Source organism: Hydra viridissima, unplaced genomic scaffold (assembly GCF_058129835.1).
Source record: "Hydra viridissima isolate aposymbiotic clone 2 unplaced genomic scaffold, HvirCarnegie_v1 scaffold_12, whole genome shotgun sequence".
Classification (NCBI taxonomy): Eukaryota; Metazoa; Cnidaria; class Hydrozoa; order Anthoathecata; family Hydridae; genus Hydra; species Hydra viridissima.
This window is the reverse complement of record NW_028324311.1, coordinates 10,562,186-10,581,530: the sequence shown is the minus strand read 5'-3', so window position 1 is coordinate 10,581,530 and position 19,345 is coordinate 10,562,186. Positions and strand designations below refer to the sequence as shown.

The following is a 19,345-nucleotide window of genomic DNA, read 5'->3' as shown; positions in this document are numbered from 1 at the left end:
ATATTGGTTGTGAAGATGTACAAGTAAATCGCTAGTACAGTAGGCATTTCAGATGAGTAAGCTATATTTCAGATGAGTAAGCTATATTTCAGATAAGTAAGTTATATTTTGTATGAATAATTATATACTAATTACCTTCTCCTTATTACTCTCAACGCTCTCGTGCCAAAGTACTTAATGGGCATTTTCGGTATATTGGAAAACTCTTTGGAAGACATGATAACATCCAAAATTATGCGCTATGTAATAAAATATCCATTACGTAATGAAATATCCACTACGTAATGAAATAAACCGTTGGGAAACATGACGGTATATAATTTACTTTATGTCGTCAATCAATATCAACAGACAACTTAGAAATAATGCAACTGTTAGTTTGACATAACAATTACTTTATTAACAGCTGTTGATCTTTTTTTTTTTAAAAAAAAAGCAATCCAAATTAAAATTGTATAGCATTGAAAATCTTATTCTCTAAGCTCGGTATCTACTCTAAAATCTATTATTTTTTAAGCTCGGCATCTACTCTAAAATCTATGAACTTAATTTCCTTAAATTCACTTTCTGAGGGATAGAAATTTTAGTATTTGAGGGATATCTTTAAAATCCGTTTTAAAATGTAAGTTTAAAATCGGTTTTAAAAACTTCAGGCAGTTCAGCAGTGAATATTTTAAGACAGCTTATTTTCAAGTTTATTGCAGCTCGGTAACTCAATAAGTTCATCCTCCAATGAGTGATAAATGACTTTTAAAATGTTTGAGATGTTTTTAAAAAATGTCAGTTTTAAAACTATAAATCAAGTTTAACAAAAATTACAGGCTTTTTGACAATACTTTTTCATGTAATCCATCCATGCTCCTGGAGTTCTGCAATATGCCAAGTTTTTTTGGCAATCGATCACAAGATTAGTGCAACCTGCAAATAAATAAAAAAAAATAAAAAAAATAAAGTTTCTTTGTAATATTTTTTGACAGAAGTTGTCTTAAAATCATAGTAAGCATTGTAAAAAACTAAACAAAAATGTTTCGTAACATTTTTGTAAGAAGTCATTTTTAAAATGTTGTAAGGACCGTAAAAAAGCAAAAGTTACTTACTTCCTGTTCCTGTTCCAGTTCCTGTTCCTGTTCCGGTCCCAGTCCCGGTTCCTTTTTTACCATACAATTGCTGAATACGATCTCGATCATTTTGATGCAACTGCAAATTAGCTCTGTATCCCCGATATGATGGGTACATAATAGTTCCTAAGATATTTGAGTGCTCTAACCCAAGGATATGCCCGATCTCATGGACAGCAATTTCGAAAAGATCAGTTCCTTTAATATAAAAATAAGAAATAGTGAATAAAGCTTAAGCTTTAAAAAAATTTTCATCATGAAAAAACTTCATGTAAAAAATTTCATTTAAAAAAAAAAATGTCATGTAAAACATTTTGAAAAAACCTGGGCTTTTTATGACCCATCTTTCCCCCTCATCAAAGCACAAACGGCCACTTGGTGGAAAGTACGCATGGGCTAAGACTCTACCAGGACCGTCAAAAGGTGAATTATCTCCATGCGAATTATGATGAAATCTAAAAGATTTTCAAAACTGTTTACAACCGTGGTGAATACAAAATTGTGTAAAGTTAAATACAATACAGCTTATAATTGGAATCGAAATTTTCAGATGAAGCGAGGCTTTATTTTGATTTATATGCTTTCCCTCGTTCAAATACTTGATATACTTCATATACATATAAAACACCAAAACAACAAAAAATCTGGTGAAAGATGAAAACGTTGCTTACCCTATGCTAATGTCACTGCCTCCACTAACCTCATTAAATGCCAAATGAGTAACATCTGACCACATCTTAAAGGCTTCTCTTATTGTTTGTCTCACTGAAGCATCGTTTAAATCTTCACCTAAAAACAATTTTACATCTTAATATATTTTCTTGTTTCAATCAGTTCATGAAAATAGTTTTTATTCCCCTTACATCTGTTTCTGAATGAATAAGTCAACTGAGTCTTCGACCACTTTGAATAACCGTTATAAGCGTTTCCATTCCGATCTGGATTACCACAACGAGGTTTTTTCATCTCTGCTTCTGTATTTTTATCTACAACACCGGTGACTTTGAGGTTGTTAAACCTCTGGTATTCCTTTATTGCATCAGTCACTGACACGCCGTTGAAAGCATTTCGGTTTAAGTAACCAAAAGACTCCAAGAAGCCCTTAACAGAAAGGTTTGCTGATACAAATACGCAAATGGTGCAAAAAAGGTATTTTAATTTTTTTTTATTTTTAATTCAAGAGTAATGAAGAGATTATGAACACATTATGAAATCTGATGATTTGATTGACAAAACAATTTAAATTCAAAGTTTTTCTCTTTGCAAAATTCTCCTATATTAAAGTGTTTCTAAATATGGTATAAATCTACAGCATTCAACGAGTTTGACAATTTGACTCAGTTTCACAATTTTTCATAGATATGAAACGAAAACATCAGAATCACAAAAAAAAAATTGTTTTCGTCAGTTCATAATCAGAACTTTGATAAGTATTGAAAGTATCAAACCTCAGCATCGATGTCGCAGGTTGCAAATGCAACAAAAAGGCTACCAAAGATAACCGCTATCAACCCCATTTCCTATGCTAAACAGAGAACTTTCAAAACTATTTTGAATTTATATACTGGTAAAGCAATAATTGTTTTTGTTTGTTTTTGTAACTAAGTACTTTATGTTATCAAATAGTTACCTATAATAAGTTTTAAAAAAAAGTATCTAGAAATACTAGATATATAGAAGCAGCTGTGGTAAATGCTTTTTTGGAGCGTCAACGTCGGTGGATTTCTAAGGCGTATTGAAACAGTTGGCTAAACTACTGGTTAATCTTAACAATTAAAGTTGCACAGTTGATCAACTATAAAAAAACCTAAAGCATAAAGCATAAAGATGCAAAAAACGCTCAAATTTTTTATTTTTCAAGAGCTCTGTTTTGTCCAAAATTTTTAAATTTTTGTTTCATGAGATTTAGGTTTTTTTTTTTTTTAATATAAATTAATTGTATAATATATAAACTAGATAATGGGCGTCAGACGATAGGGGACAGTGACTCCACCATTTTTTTTCCCCTAATTATCAAAAGCTGCAAGATAAAGAGCTTAAAGAAAATCAATGAAGTTTTATCTTAAAAATAATTTGTGTAATAAATTTTAATTCTTTTAAAGAAAAAAAAAATTTGATTCAAAAAATGATTTACGCGGTTTTTTTTTATCTGTATTGAATACAGGAGAAAAAATTATCGAAGAGTTATCATTTGCAATTTATAAACAGTTGCTATATAGTGCTGTTCACAGAGAAAGTAACCTTTTAACAAAAATTTTGTAGGTGCCATAACAGGAATGTTATTTGATGGCCAAACACAGTCGTCTTTAAAATATGATTAAACTTATAAGTTTTAAGAAAAAGGTTTGACTTTTAATTGGCGTGCTTCCAGTTGTAATTTTTGTAATTATTTTTTTCCTTATGCTTCTAATAGGGTCGTTTCCACACCTACCGTGAGTTTAACAAAAGTTATCATAATATATTACATTACTCAAAAAGTAGAAATGCTTTAGAAATGAATTTTTGCAGCCGTTAATATAATACTATAACGGTTAGTTTAAAGTTATTCTTACTCTAAAATTTAAATCAATAATGTACTTATTTTGATCAAACTTTTAAAGCGCAGTTTTCCATACTTATCGTAAGTGTTTCACACTTATCGTATATTTTAAAATCTGCTTTAGTGTCTGGTTTAAAATGCGCTCGCGGTTCCAAATGAAAATTTAATGCATTAGTAACATTTTATTAAACGTTTTTGGGTGTATAAATAAAAAAAAGACTATTAAATAAACATTAAATATATAGTAATAAAAATATTACTATGAACTAAAACTAAAGATTTTAAAGCATTTCTGTTACTTTAGTACATATCCTTTAAGTTCTTAAACTGGAAAGGATAGAGTTTCATCATAGCTATCGGGTTTTTATTTTACAATTATTATCAACATTTTAATGGAACTCGTTTTCTGACTCAGTTTCAAGGCTTTCTTTTTTTTTTGTAACTTTTTTTTTTTTCAAAGTTTTCATTTTTCTCTTTCTTTTTAAGTTTTTTCATTTAATAACTTTTTCTACATGGCCAATTGTTTTTTTTTTTTTTAATCTTTCTTCCACTAATTTTGACTTTTTATTTGCAGCTAATTGTTTCTTTCTTAATTTTTCATCCTTTATTTGTGACTTTTCTTGTACTTTTGTCTTCTGTATTTGCTGCCACGTTTCAGATGTTACAACCGACGTTAAACTTTCTCCTTTGCGCTTGGACATTTGGACCGGTTTTTTTGGCCGTATTAAAACACTTTCGATTGGATTTATGATTTCTGCTGCTATTTTTAAACTGAAACAAGCTGGTTTTGGTTCTATTACAACTGCATTATTGTAATCAGACATATCCATATCGATTATACCTTGCAAATTTTCTAAATTACAAGTTGTTGATTGATTTTTATTACCATGTTGTTTTTCATCAGGTAAAACTATGGTCTTATATGTTTCAGATAAGGCTCTTTTCCAAAAATGATACAACTGGAGGTATTCAAGATCACCTTTCCAACCTAAATGTTCATCAGTCATTTTAAACTACTCTAAAATACTTAAATCGATGCATTTTTCAATAAAGGTTATGGAAGAGGAAGCTGATGAAGTCACACTTGAATGGTTCTCTTCTAAATAAGGAGCCGTAGCAAAAGTTGACTCAGATAAATTTTGAACAATTTTTTTGTAGTCAACATTATTAGCATCAAATGGAAAAATTCCGGTATTTTTAAAACCACTTTTAATATTACTTGCCATAGAAGGATCGATTATAAAAGAATTTAATGCTTCTGGTACATTTTCATTTTTTAATTCTTGTCCTTCATGGTCAATGCGCCATTGTCGGCAAAACGATTTCCACTTTGCTCTCATTGGCCTAAAAACTGCCACATCGAGTGGCTGCAAATTATGTGTTGCATTTGGGAAATAAGCAGCAAAAATTATTCCATTTTTAGAGCAAAACTCACTAAGTTCGATAGAAAAATGGGACGCATGACCATCTAAAAAGATAATAACTGGTAAAGGAATTTCTTCTTTTATCAAAAATGGATGAAAAACGTTTGTAATATACTCAAAAAAACATTCTGCGGTCATCCAACCATTTTTACTTTTTCCAATACCCCATCCTGACGGAGCAGCATTTATAATTCTATTTGGAAGACGAGGATATTTAAAAATTGTTAATGATGGAGCAAAAGTTCCTCTGGCATTTACTGCAAATAAAGTGGTGATGTTTTTTTTATTGCTTTGAGCACTTTCTTCATATGTATTTTTTCCTCGTTCACCAATCAATAAATTAGTTTTTGGTGACAACTGAAAACCACTCTCATCCATATTGAAAACGCGCATTGAATCATTTAAATATTGAGCGTTTTCTCTTAAAAGCTTTGGAATTTCAGCAAACCTATCTCTTATGGCTTTTTCAGTTACTCCTCCTCTAGCTCGGTTTAAGTATTCACCTCGTTTTTGAGATAGCTGTTTGTGACGGCGAAGAAATGTATAAAACCAACCTTTTGCAGGACGATTGTTAGTAAATTGTGTTTTTATATTGTTGAAATTCAAATATTTTTGCACAGTATCTAATAGCTGTACTACAGACATGGCAAATCCCATTCTGGTGCATGTTAGTAACCACTCGACTAACTTGTTTTCAATTTGTTCACCTAGAACCGATTCATACCCGCAGTGTTGTATCTTCAAAGCAGTTCTTCCAAATATTTTATCACGAAGCGTCTGATAAGGAATTCCAAACGTCTTGCTCGCTTTGTACACAACCATACCTTTTTTAACAGCATTAATAGCATCACGTAATTGACTATCTGTATATTGAAGTCTTCGTTTTGAGCTTCGTTTTTAGTTCATACTTATCGTACATTCAAAAATTCTACATTGATACTATAATGCTGAGTTGCTTTAATAATATTAATAATGATTTACGTTTTATTTACCTGATTAAGTCAATTTAGAAATAAAATTTTGTGCTATCTTTTTAAATTTCCTTGTTTTATTTGAAACGCTTCTAATAGAAGGTATTTAAAAAAAAGTATTTTAATTGGCGGACGTAATAAACCCATCGAGTTCATATAAGTAACTATGTAATAAACCCATCGACTTCATATAAGTAACTATGTAATAAACCCATCGAGTTCATATAAGTAACTATGTAATAAACCCATCGAGTTCATATAAGTAACTATGTATTGCGGTTTCTATCTATTGTAATAGAAGTGCATGCCGATGTCGTTGATACACAAAATATAAAAATAAAAAAAATAATTACAACTTTTTGCAATATTTATGTTAGTATTTAAAACCTACGATAAGTGTCGACTCAAGGTAGGTGTGGAAACGACCCTAGTTAAATATGATACCGCTTTTGTAGAGTGTTGTGAAAAAGTCAAAACGGAATATTCCACCCATATACATATTCAACAAATTTTAAATGACCTAATAAATAAAAAGATATAAGAACAGTGAACATAAAAAAAGATTAAAATTTTATCAAACGAATAGAGATTTTCTACAGCTAAGTTTGCAAATTGTATAAAACATAGTAAAGTATATAAATTTTGTAAAAAAATTTTTCCTACTTAAATTTTTTAAGGAAAAAAACATCAAAAAGAAACAATAATAAAAAGACAATTAAAACAGATTTGATCGCAAACAATATTGTCTGCAATATTGTCTGCAACTCAAGTTTTGTAATTTTTTAGTAAAGTAAAAATGAATTACAAAAAAATGCCTGCTATACTTAAAAAAAATTCATAAAAATTTTGTAATAAAAAAAACCATCAAACAGATTTCAGTCCAATGATCAGGGTTTGATATTGTAAAACATATTATGTACTTATTAACGCCAACTTTCTCGAACTTAAGGAAAAGTTTAAAGCTTTCGCTAAAGTTGTTTAGCAATTTCTTTTACAAAATTTGTAATATTTTGAAGGCATTTTATAAAGATTTTTTTTACAAAATTTTTTTACAAAATTTTAATACTTTAAAGGCGTTTTATAAAAATTTTTGCTTCCAAGAAAATTTAGTTGAAAAATTGCCCTGAAGCCCAGTTACAATACACAAGGTTGCCAAAAGTTACTTTTAAAAATAAAAGTTACTTGGTCAAATAATATGGATATTATCATTTATATATATATGGTAGTGATAATAATAGTAATAATGATAATAATAATAATAATAATAATAATAATAATAATAATAATAATAATAATAATAATAATAATAATAATAATAATAATAATAATAATAATAATAATAATAATAATAATAATAATAATAATAATAATAATAATAATAATAATAATAATAATAATAATAATAATAATAATAATAATAATAATAATAATAATAATAATAATAATAATAATAATAATAATAAAAAACTTTTACTATGACGGTTATTTATCATTTAAATTTTGTTTGATTAAGTAATTATTTGAAAAAATTAGATTTTTTTAGTGATTTATGGGATTAATCAAAGTTAATTAAATGATCTGTATGCAACATATTTGAAGAAAAAGTAAAAGATATGAAAAAATTTTAATTAAAAATTGATTTACAATCATTGATTAAAACATCAATATAATTAGGAAACCATCATGATCCCATACTAAATTAAAAAAAGTTATCTAAACTTAAAAAAATCTCCTAATAAAAGCTTTGGTTCATTACGGTAGTGGTTTGAACCGAAATTTCGTTCGAAACCGAATTAGTAAAAGGCCGTTGAAACAGAATTTTTAGTGTCGGTTTCGCCCGAAATTTCGGCCGAAACTGATACCGGAAATTATGATAAAATTTCAGTAAATTTCACCATTTAAATACATGCTTCTACTTGTTTTACGATTCTAATCGCTTTAAATTTAAGTCAATTTTTTTATTTCAACTTGAAAGCACATTCCTAATTCTAAAAATGATTTGTTTCTCTCACGTTTTGTAATCTGTGAACATGATTTTCAATAGAAATTTTTTTTTTCTGGCAATACTTTAGAAATGTTTACTACTGTTATCTACAACACAGTTTGAAGTTGTTTACTATAGTTTGGGTGAAATGGATTTTGTTTATATCTTTCTCAATAATGTTGGAATGCGTGTGGTTTTTGAGTGACCAAAATGCTGAAAGAAAGGAAAGGGTTCTTGAAATCATTAATTTTGTTGCTGTATGATTCTTTAAGGGTATTTCTAAAATAACTTAATACAACATGTTTGATGAAATTCAAGTTTAATTTGATGAAGTTCAATTTTAATGTCGACAATAAAATTAAACTTGCAAATTGTCGGTTCTCCTCAGATTGAGTCGGTCGGTAATTTACATCCATTTCCCGCTCAAATTTTTATGTTCAATTTGTAAAGAAAGTATTTGTTTGCGAACAGAACTACAGAATGTCACTCTCAACTGGCGTTATTCAGGTATTCTTATTTATTTTTCATTTCAACTTCATAAAAAATGCAAAGTTTGTTTGAATTTACGTTTGGTAACTCACACATCAAATAAATCCTCATAATAGTTAACCAAATAACTTAAAAACTACCTGTTGACAGTTTACTAAAGGGAGTTATATTTACCTGCAATTAACTTCACTTCAATTATAGAAAAAAGTGAATGTAGTAAATATAATGAAAGCTATAAGGATTTACAATTTTAATTATTTAGGCTATTGTCACTTGCCCAGAGCCGGAAAATTTACCAATTGAACCTGTTGTACAAATACTGGTAAGATATAATGGTTTTAAACACATATTACTTTTGTGAACTGCACAAGTGACACATAAATAGATCAAGTGTAAAGAGAATATACAAGAAAATAGTTTTAACAATTTTTCTTTGATGAAGTAAAAGCTTATGCTTTCATTTAGTATGTAGAACAGCGCTAATGCCAATATTAACACAATATAGTTTTTTTTTACTAAGTTTTAAAAAGGTTTATGAACTTTAAAATAAAACTTATACAAGTTTTAGTTTAATAATAATAGTAATAATAATAATAATAATAATAATAATAATAATAATAATAATAATAATAATAATAATAATAATAATAATAATAATAATAATAATAACAATAATAATAATAATAATGATAACAACAGCAACAACAATGACAATAATAATAATGATAATAATAGAATTGTACATATACTTTATTTGATTAGGGAATAAAAAAACTGCAAGGAGGTCCTGGTGGAAATGAAAGATATCGGTAACTGAATTCATTGATTAGAATACAAAATATAATTTTAATGCGAGTTATAATTATATTATTCTTTACTTTAACATGATTAAACTTTACGTAATATTTTGCTGTAATATTTGTTGTTTTTGCTCTATTTTATTATTTAAGAATTTAAATTTTAGCTTGGTTTTATCAGATGGAGTCCATTATTACACATGTATGTTGTCCTTATGAATTTAATAGTGAAAAAGTTTTTATACATATGCAATATGTCTTAATGAATCCATGTATATATGTATGTATAATCCATACATATAATGAATCCATGTATATATATGCATATAATAGATTATGGTAATATTAGGAACAAGACAAGAAAGAATAACATGTCATACATTAAATTTCTATTCTATCAAAGCTTATATTAACTATTATACATCTGAATGACCTCTGGTATATAACAAAAAAGCTTCAGCAGATTGTTATGATAAATGGCTGGAACAATGATAATTAACTATGCTGTAGTCATAAACACTGTGGATGTAGGATTAGAAAAATAGAAAAGACAGCAGTTAAGGTGAAAGTGGTTTCTTGTATAGATATGGAAATATGAAATGCAACAAACAAATTAAGCTGTGACATTTAATTTGCTTATAATTTCCATAATAGAGAATGTTCCTGGTTGAAAAAGTAAAAGAGATTGCCAAATCAAAGCAATAACTTTTCAAAGTAGTAGCAATAAAAGTAGTTGCATTTGTCCTTTGAAACTTGTAAGGCATATAACTGAACACATGCAATAATTTGATTGGGTTTATGTGTTTGATAACGTTATCTATACTTAGACTGATGCTAAAAAAATGTTAGTTTATATGTTAAATCTTGTTTTTTTTTTTAAAACAATTTTCTGCTTTGAAGCTGCCATGTTGGGTACACAATTAAATGATATGGTACAAGATGATATGGTAGAGGTGAAGTCTGTTATACAAATGGATAGATACACTTGCAATGTTATTCAGAGTACAAGGTAGTTTTATTAAATTTAGCAAATTATTAGCTATTTTATATAAGTCAATATGAATTTATAAGCTAACATAATTTAGATTATGTAGTGCCAGTGAAATTTCATCATTTTTTTTTACAGATTTTATTAATGATTTCTTACTGTTTTCTTTTATATTAGTAAACAGAAACTTGTTTTGATTACCCAAGCAAATACTTGCTTTGGTCATATTTTGTGTAATTAGTAATATTTTATAATGTTGGCATGAAAGCTGGGAACAAGCAGATTTTATATTTGATAATCCTCTCTACCTTATTAGTTGTACTCTGTTATAAACTAAAAATTTGTATTTTTTAGCAGATATTTCATTGTCATTTTTTAACCAGCTTTTTTGAGGTTCTTTGTTTTGTCTTATTGCAGTTAAATGCAAGCTATATACTGAGTGGTACACAGCTTTTAAGACTGCACGAGGAAAATAAATTTCTTTAAATTTATATCATAAAGCAATGTGTTTTGGTTTAGTTTGATCTATATTTTTAAGGGTCAAACCTTCTTTCCTATTTGAAGTGATAAATATATGACATAATAATGTTAATTACTAAATTTTTATTTAAATTTTTGTCTCCTGAAGGTATGGTTCTATGTCTGATTGAAAGGTGTTGAGAAGGTGTAGTAGAGTATAAAAAAGTGCAATGAGTGAAAAGAAACTCTTAGTTTTAATTTTTAGTATATTAAGATATGTGAAAAAAAGAATTTGAACAATTTTTCAATTTTTTTTTTAATTCAATTTTGTTTCATTCATTTTTTAAAAAACTGCTAAAAAAAGAAAGAAAAAAAAAATGAAATTTACTTGTAAAATATGGCCAGTAGCACTGTTTCTTTAAGGTTTAAAGAAAATTGTTATTTAAACCATAAATCTGTTGTTTTAAAATTAGTTAATATACACTTAAAAAATGCTTTTCATTCTAAGTATTGCTCAAGCTGTTACTTTTCACCATTTCTCTGATAATGGACCACATCAAAAGGAACAAAGTCTGTGCAGGGGTTAAAGACAGTCCATAGGAGTGCTTTCAATATTTACATTTTACATATTTAGTTTTGCAATATGTTGCAGAGCATTATCATGTTAAAAACTTATTTAAATGTCCTTGTTGTGTCTTAAGCTGTATTCTGCTTGTTTTTGTTTCAGTGCTAGACTCAATAATGCTCACCACAAGTTTCTTTTAACTGATGACAGGATCAGTTGTGTTTAAATTAAAGTAAAAAAGGAACACTTCCCACCATTTTGCTAATAAAAGATTGCACATTTTTCAATGGATTAGATAACTGTTATTACCAGTATAAGTGACACTAGATGTATTAAAAGCCATTATGGAGTATGCTGAAAAAACACTATTTAAAATATTTAATAAAAAGATCGTATAATTTATGATTGGTTGTTTTCTACCTCCTTCACACTCCTCAGCTGGATTTTAAAAAAGACTTGTTGTTTTAGTAGGTATCTGAATAAAATTTAATGAAATAGAGTTAAAACTACAAAAAAAATATTGTTTCAGGAAAATCATTATCATTCTTGAACTGAAAGTAATACAAAAAGCATCTGAAGTTAGTGGGAAAATTGGAGAACCTGAACAGTTATCAGATTTGTTAAAGGAACAAGAAAATCTAAAGCCCCAACCTGTTAAAAAAGGTGATCATCAGTTGTGGTTTTTTTTTTTTTTTTTTTTTTTGCAGCCATTTGTTTAAAATTTTTATTTTCATTTATTTGAACCTGAGTTCAACCAATATGAACGTTTTTGTTTTTCTGAATGTACAATTCACAGTCCTGATAATGGTAAGGATTGTGAATTGTACATTCAGAAAAACAGCTGAATGTACAATTCTAAGTTCTGATAATGGTCAGCTGTAAATGTACAATTCATAGTCCTGATAATGGTCAGGATTGTGAATTGTACATTCAGAAAAACAGCTGAATGTACAATTCTAAGTTCTGATAATGGTCAGCTGTAAATGTACAATTCACAGTCCTGATAATGGTCAGCTGTAAATGTACAGTTGTCAGTCATGATAGTGGTCAGCTGAAAGTATAACAATTGTCAGTCATGATAATGGTCATCTGCAAAACTCCACATGAAATGTTATTTTTATAGAAAATAACAACTACAACAATAACATCTCAAAGCCTCAGAACATTTCTGTTGGGTTAAAGCCAAATAGTGCAGTTGTTAACAGTAAGTCTAAAGTTTATGTTTGATTCCTGATTGTTTATAACAATTGCTGTAAAATAGTTAAGTTTACTTTAAAGTTTCAAAGTTGTAAATTACTAAAACATGTTTATTGTTTAGAAAATGCTCCTCTTTCAAACAAGACAACCAATCAAAAATCATCTGTGTATTCAGCAGGAGGAGGGTATAAGTTGAATAATATTGAAACCTGTTCATGTTTGATTTTGTAAATACATAAATATCTTGTTGTGTCATGAACATTTCACCATAATTGGGTTTCAAATGTAAAGTTTTTTAAACAATTCTCTTTTTCTTCTTTTTTTTTTTTCTTTTTTTTTTTATTCATGTGTTGTTAAAAAACAATACACGAATAAAAAAAAAAATAAAATAAGATTTAGATTGCTCCCACTAGCCTGACTCTCTAATATCTATTCATTTTTCTTTTCTATCAAACTCCTTTTTCAACCCCACTTTTATTAATTCCATAAACTACTAATACACTTTTCAATATTCTAACTATTCATTATCAATTTTATATATATATATATATATATATATATATATATATATATATATATATATATATATATATATATATATATATATATATAAAAAGAAGTTTATCAAGCTGTTGTAGACAACAGTTTTTTTTAATTTAGGGAAAGCCTGAGGAAAAGTAACTTGACACACTGTATAAATTTAAAAAACCATTGAGTATAATTTTGTTTGCAAAAATGAAATTTCTTTTTTTTTTTAGCAATTTGCTAATTTTTTTCTTTTATATATATAGGAATGCTGTTGATTTAAATTCAAAAGCAATTTTTCCGATCTCATCATTGACACCTTATCAAAACAGGTTCAGGAGATTTTTCTTGTTCTGTTTTTTTTTTGTTTTGTTTTGTTTTGTTCATATTACTATGACTTTAAATAATTTCATGTATGTTATTTTTAGATAATTTCATGTATGCTATGTTTAAATAATTTCATTTATATTATGTTTGATATTTAAATAATTTCCATAGATGGACCATTCGTGCACGTATAACGAATAAGTCTAGTATACGCACATGGAGTAACTCCAGAGGTGATGGGAAACTTTTTAATGTGGATCTTGTTGATGAGTCAGTGAGTATATCTCATGTTATTCTTTCATAAATTACAAAATGAAAAGTTTATTCGAGAAATGATATATAATTTTTTTCAGGGAGAAATACGTGCTACTGGATTCAATGATGTTGTTGATAAATACTACGATTTGTTGGAAGTTGGAAAGGTGAAATTTATGTTATTAGCAATCAGTATTTATCTATATTATCATTCATTTATCCGCAAGCTATTTTGAAACTTTTTTGGTTTGCTGTGTTTTGGTGCATTAATAATAAAGTATTAAAATAAGTTTACTTAAATATTTTTGCTTTGTAGGTATACTACATCACTAAAGGATCATTGAAAACTGCTAATAAGCAATACTCTTCTCTAAAAAATGATTATGAGATGACTCTGAATAATGATTCATTGGTCGAACTTGTATGGAAATTTTTCCTTCTATTTATTTCATACTTAAATTGATGATAAAACTTATAAGTTCATTGATTTTTCTTAAGTTTAATTTTAACTTTTTTTAGTGCAGCGACTCATGTGATTTACCAACTTTGCAATTTAATTTTAAACAAATCAAATCAATTGAAGATGTAAACAAAGATGCGCTTATAGGTGAATTGTTTACTGAGTAATGCATTTTTTGAGACGGCCATACTTAAAGCATATTAGTCTTAAATCTTTTGATTCATTTAAAAAAACAAAATTTCATTCAGTTTTCAAGCAAATTTCATAAAACCTTGTTTATTGCTTGTATTATTATTTTTTTCTTCTTTGTTGTAATAAATGAATTAATTTTTGTAAGTTTTTGAAAATTAGATGTTGTTGGAATAGTCAAGAGTTCTTCAGAAATGCAGCAAATAACTACAAAAGCAACTAATAAACAAGTATGTTTTAAGATATTGAATTTTAAATTTTCTTCATGGTGAAAGTCAAACTAATATGTAAACTCAAAATACATTAACTCAAAAAAACTGTGTGTTTCTTCTACAACATTTTTATGTTGTTATCAGGGCTGTGGAGTCGGTAAGCTGCTGTTCCGACTCCGACTCCTTGCATTTATCATGGACCGACTCCCGACTCTGACTCCTTTATAAGTAACCAATTTGTAACAACAAATTTGCTGTAGTAAAATGTTAACATTGGCTATTTATCACCATGATAAAAATAATTCCAACCACTTAGTGCTTTAAAAAATATTTATTAGAAAACAATTTCTGGACAAACAACTTTTCTGAACTCTTGTTATGCAATAAACTCTTATGTAGTCGCTAATAACATTATGACTTTGTCAAAATCATGTTTGAAATATTGTCAGTTGGACAGAAAGAACTTGTACTTCTTTAAGATCATATTCTTTAAGAATCTTTTCTACTAAGATCTACTAAGAGAAATTTGCTGGTGTGATTAGCTTTGGTGTCTTTTACTGCCAATGTTTTGGTTCAACTACTTCATTTTTAAAAAAAAAAAAAATCAGACATTGAATGCAAAATAGTTCACTCTGTTAAGAAACTGGTCCTTTGAGAGATTTTTTTTGAGAAGTTTATGTGAATTGGTTTAAGTATAGTTTAGAGTTTTTGTTTGTTAAAAGCTTCCTTTTTAGGTTTGGAAGCGAGATATTACTATTGTTGACCAGTCAGGTTCTGCTGTGCAAGCTACAATTTGGGGAAATGAGGTAATAAAATAATTTAAAAGCATTTTTAGTTTGCTTTTTTGATGTAACTTATTTGAATTTTGTTTTGTCTGTAGGCTGAAAAGTTTGAAGAATATGTAGATAAGAATCCAGTTGTTGCAATCAAAGGTGCCAAAGTTTCTGACTTTGGAGGTCGTTCACTCTCAATCTTGAATTCAAGTATATTCCATGTTAATCCTGATATACCTGAAGCTTATGAGTTAAGAGGATGGTTAGTTTATTTATTTTTTATTTTTGCTGGAATAAAATTGTGTTTTGATACTAGTTATGTTTTTAATAAACTAAAAGTAAATATTATGGCTTCGCAATTTTGAAAAAAATTGTTTCACCAACTTTCAAGGTACCATTCTATGAGGGGGATGCCATTCTATGAAGGGGATGCCATTCTATGAAGGGGATGCCATTCTATGAAGGGGATGCCATTCTATGAAGGGGATACCATTCTATGAAGGGGATGCCATTCTATGAAGGGGATACCATTCTATGAAGGGGATGCCATTCTATGAAGGGGATGCCATTCTATGAAGGGGATGCCATTCTAAGCATGGGAATTTCGGCCTTCGAAATCGACGAAATTAAACGAAATTCGTGTTTCAATTTCTGATCGAAATTGAGAACGAAATTTCGATTTTTTGGATTGTTTAATTTCGCGAAAAAATTTCGTATAATTTCGGGTCATTGAAAGTAACGAAATTAAACAAGTTTTAATTTCGAAATTCGTGAATTTGTAATGTTTAAAAATTTCGTCTTTCGAAATTCAATATAAATTTCGATACGAAATTGAAACACGAATTTCGTTTAATTTCGTCGATTTCGAAGGCCGAAATTTCCATGCTTATGCCATTCTATTAAGGGGATACCATTCTATGAAGGGGATACCATGCAAGGTCAGTCTTTGCATAGACTAAGCATCTGTGTTAAATACTTCAATCAGTTATCTGAATATTTTACTATGTTTTATCCAAAATTTTTTAAAAAAAAGGTTTGTTTAAAGCTGTTTTATTGAATTATTTTTGGGTCAACTCAAAAAATTCTGTTTCAGAATTAAACAAGTTTATAATTGATTGTGATTAAACAAATTAAATGAATTTATGCAAAAGTTCAGATTTCTATTTCTATCTATTTCAGATGGAATTAAATTTAAACAAAATCTGTTAGTTTTCACAAATGTATATGAAATTGTAAGTAATTGTTCATAATTATCCAAAATAATGAATCCTTAAGAGAAAGAATTAGAAATACAAAAATATAATGCCTTTTTTAATTGCATTGTTTTCAAAAAAAATGTCATGCTTTGTTTAAAATGTTGCAAAGTAAATGTTATTCATTTTTATTGTAATTAATCCCAAAATAATTAGTTTTTTAATAAGATATATTGAAAAATTGAATTGACTTCAAGCTGGTAAGACTGTTTATGGAGACCTTAAAGTTAAGCATACTGTACTGTACAATATTTTCATAAAATTTTAATATATTATAATTTTAGTGTTTTTTTTTTTGTATAAAAGAGTAAAAGTAAAAAAAAAAAAAATTATTTTTCGTCTGGTATTTTATGGCTAAATTATTTTAGGTTTGATAATGGTGGATTGAATGAACAAACAACTTCAATATCTGGACAAAGAATTGATGGTGGCTTAAACATTTTATTTTTAAATATATTTTGAAAATAGCTAACTTAATTTCTTTTTTCTTTTTGAATTTCACATCCGTTTATACTGATAGGAGTTGGTGGTGGAAAGTTTAAAACTCTTGGTCAAATTAAAGATGAGGGGCTAGGTATGGGAGACAAGGTAAGATTTTGTTTAGGCATTTGCTGCTGAGTTTTATTCTGTATCTTTATAAATACTTTATTTTATTAGTTTCTTTAGTTTGCTTTTGATCTCATTATCTGGTATGTAAAATGTTTTTCTTATGATTTTAGCCTGACTATTTCAATGTTCGTGCATTTGTTGTCTTTTACCGTAAAGAAAACTGCATGTATCAAGTAAGTGAATCTTTCTAATTGCCTATTTGTTTGCTGTAAATGTTGTCGTATTTGTTTGCTGTAAATGTGGTCGTATTTGTTTGCTGTAAATGTGGTCGTATTTGTTTGCTGTAAATGTGGTCGTATTTGTTTGCTGTAAATGTCGTATTTGTTTGCTGTAAATGGTGGTCGTATTCAAAAGTGATCATAATTAATAAATGACCTCTTTTCATATTTTGAAATTTTTTTGAAGGCATGTCCTGGTGCTGAATGTAATAAAAAGGTCATAGAGGATAATGGTCAGTTCAGATGCGAAAAATGTGATCGAACGTATCCAGATTTCAAATACCGAATGGTACTATCAGTGAGTAAAATATGTAATATTTACTGTTGGTTAATAGGATGTTACTTTTTATCTGACAAAGAGTAGCAAATGAAGGAATGGTGCCAAAGTTTCTGGTCAAGTAATTTTTTTTACAAGTACATTTAGCTATAATCCCCAGGTAATATATAAATCATTTGTATACAAATGATTTGTATATTATACCTGAGGATTATAACTACATGTACCTGTATAAAAAGTTACTACGCCTGTATGGGTGGAGAAATGGCTATAAGATTTCGTTATTCGATTTCGCTATTCGATTTTTTTTTAATGTAAAACGTTTCGCAAAGTATAAATAAAAATTTGTGTGAATTACGAATTTGGTGTATTGGTTTAAAATTACGGGACTGATACTTACTTAAGTCACGTAATAGATCAAAAGTGTGAACTAATAAAAATCAATATATAAAGACCGCGATACATCCATGACTCCTGTCTATCTTAAAAAATAGCGTTTTTGAATATTTTATAGACTAAAAGGTTACCTGTTGCATAAAGCTGTAGTTTAATCTTTCACTGTTTTAGTCAAATATTGCAGATTTCTCAGGAAACCAATGGATCACGGCTTTTCAGGAAAGTGCAGAGGCAATGTTGGGTACTTCTGCTGACCAGATTGGTCGTTTAAAAGATACGGTAATTTATCTTTACAAATCATGCATAAACTGTTGCATAATAAATTTTAAATAAATTTTTACCTGGTCAATTCTAATATTAAAGCTTTTTTTTTTTAAGGATGTATCTCAATTTGATATGATATTTAACGAAGCATGTTTCAAACCGTTTGTATTTAAAGTACGTGCAAAAATGGAGACTTATCAGGTATCTTAAAGTCCTTAAGAAAGGTGGTTTATGTTTGATACAATTGCTTTACTCTGTAACTGGTTCGTTTGTTTTTTATTATGTTAGGATGAGCGGAAACTAAAATGCTCTGCTGTGACAGCAGCTCCTGTCAATTTCAAACAAGAATGCAAAAGGCTCATAGACGAAATAAAAATGCTCGAAGCCTTATAACGGATCATGAACTTCGTGTGAGACTAAAGACCTATGAACTTTGTGCGGAAGGGAGGAAAAAAAAAAGGGGGGGGGGTTGCAAAATAATTTTTTAAAAGAAAAAACATGTAAAGAAACATGTTTAAAGCCTAAAATAGCTTCTTGAAACATACCACTTGTTTTATTACTCGTTTAACTGGCAGTTTTATGACATTTAATTTTTGTATGTTTCATTTTTTAATCTTTAATTAATTTTTTTTTTTTTTGTGATGTTCATGAACGAGCAAAGTCACTGACCCATCACAATTCCGAGAAAAAGAGGCGAAGAAGCCCTAAAACATGCGTTATCTTAAAGAGAAAACGTTGGTCTCATAAAGCAACTCATAATGTTCAAGAAAAAAACTTGATATGGGACTGACGTCGTCTTACAAACTCTGGAACTTTTTTTTTTTATTTCTGGTAATATCAATCATAAAAGAATAATAAAGACTTTTGCTTAATATAGTTTTAATATATATATATATAATCCCGGTGTAGCAGCCTATAATGTTTTCCTGGAAGTAATTATTACCTGAGTAAATTATTTATCGAGATAAAAGATACTCCCCTAGTTCTTTTTATAACTATGTACTCCTTCATGTGAAAAACATTTGAGAATGTCAGAATTTTTACCTTGGATGATAA

The 19,345-nt window shown here is 28.2% G+C and overlaps 2 protein-coding genes and 1 pseudogene across 2 annotated transcripts; 1 reads left to right on the top strand and 2 right to left on the bottom strand.

The window, feature by feature from the left end:
- Window positions 1–780: 780 nt before the first annotated feature.
- On the bottom strand, window positions 781–2,748 carry LOC145193993 (neutrophil collagenase-like). The gene is made up of 6 exons (XM_090069146.1): window positions 2,567–2,748; window positions 1,982–2,219; window positions 1,790–1,907; window positions 1,443–1,573; window positions 1,098–1,316; window positions 781–918 (listed from the first exon to the last, which is right to left on the bottom strand). The coding sequence occupies exons 1-6, from the start codon at window positions 2,633–2,635 to the stop codon at window positions 806–808; spliced, it is 888 nt and encodes a 295-aa protein (XP_089925272.1). The 5' UTR covers window positions 2,636–2,748; the 3' UTR covers window positions 781–805.
- Window positions 2,749–4,010: 1,262 nt separating this feature from the next.
- Window positions 4,011–5,964, bottom strand: LOC145182687 (uncharacterized; annotated as a pseudogene).
- A 2,417-nt stretch (window positions 5,965–8,381) lies between these two features.
- Window positions 8,382–19,161, top strand: LOC145193648 (replication protein A 70 kDa DNA-binding subunit-like). The gene is made up of 23 exons (XM_090068025.1): window positions 8,382–8,543; window positions 8,788–8,847; window positions 9,288–9,334; window positions 9,490–9,524; window positions 10,223–10,331; window positions 11,864–11,997; window positions 12,458–12,538; window positions 12,653–12,716; window positions 13,323–13,388; window positions 13,555–13,657; window positions 13,737–13,805; window positions 13,955–14,059; window positions 14,158–14,245; window positions 14,450–14,517; window positions 15,234–15,305; window positions 15,380–15,534; window positions 16,894–16,952; window positions 17,046–17,113; window positions 17,245–17,307; window positions 17,540–17,650; window positions 18,197–18,304; window positions 18,404–18,490; window positions 18,578–19,161. The coding sequence occupies exons 1-23, from the start codon at window positions 8,517–8,519 to the stop codon at window positions 18,680–18,682; spliced, it is 1,884 nt and encodes a 627-aa protein (XP_089924151.1). The 5' UTR covers window positions 8,382–8,516; the 3' UTR covers window positions 18,683–19,161.
- Window positions 19,162–19,345: the final 184 nt, after the last annotated feature.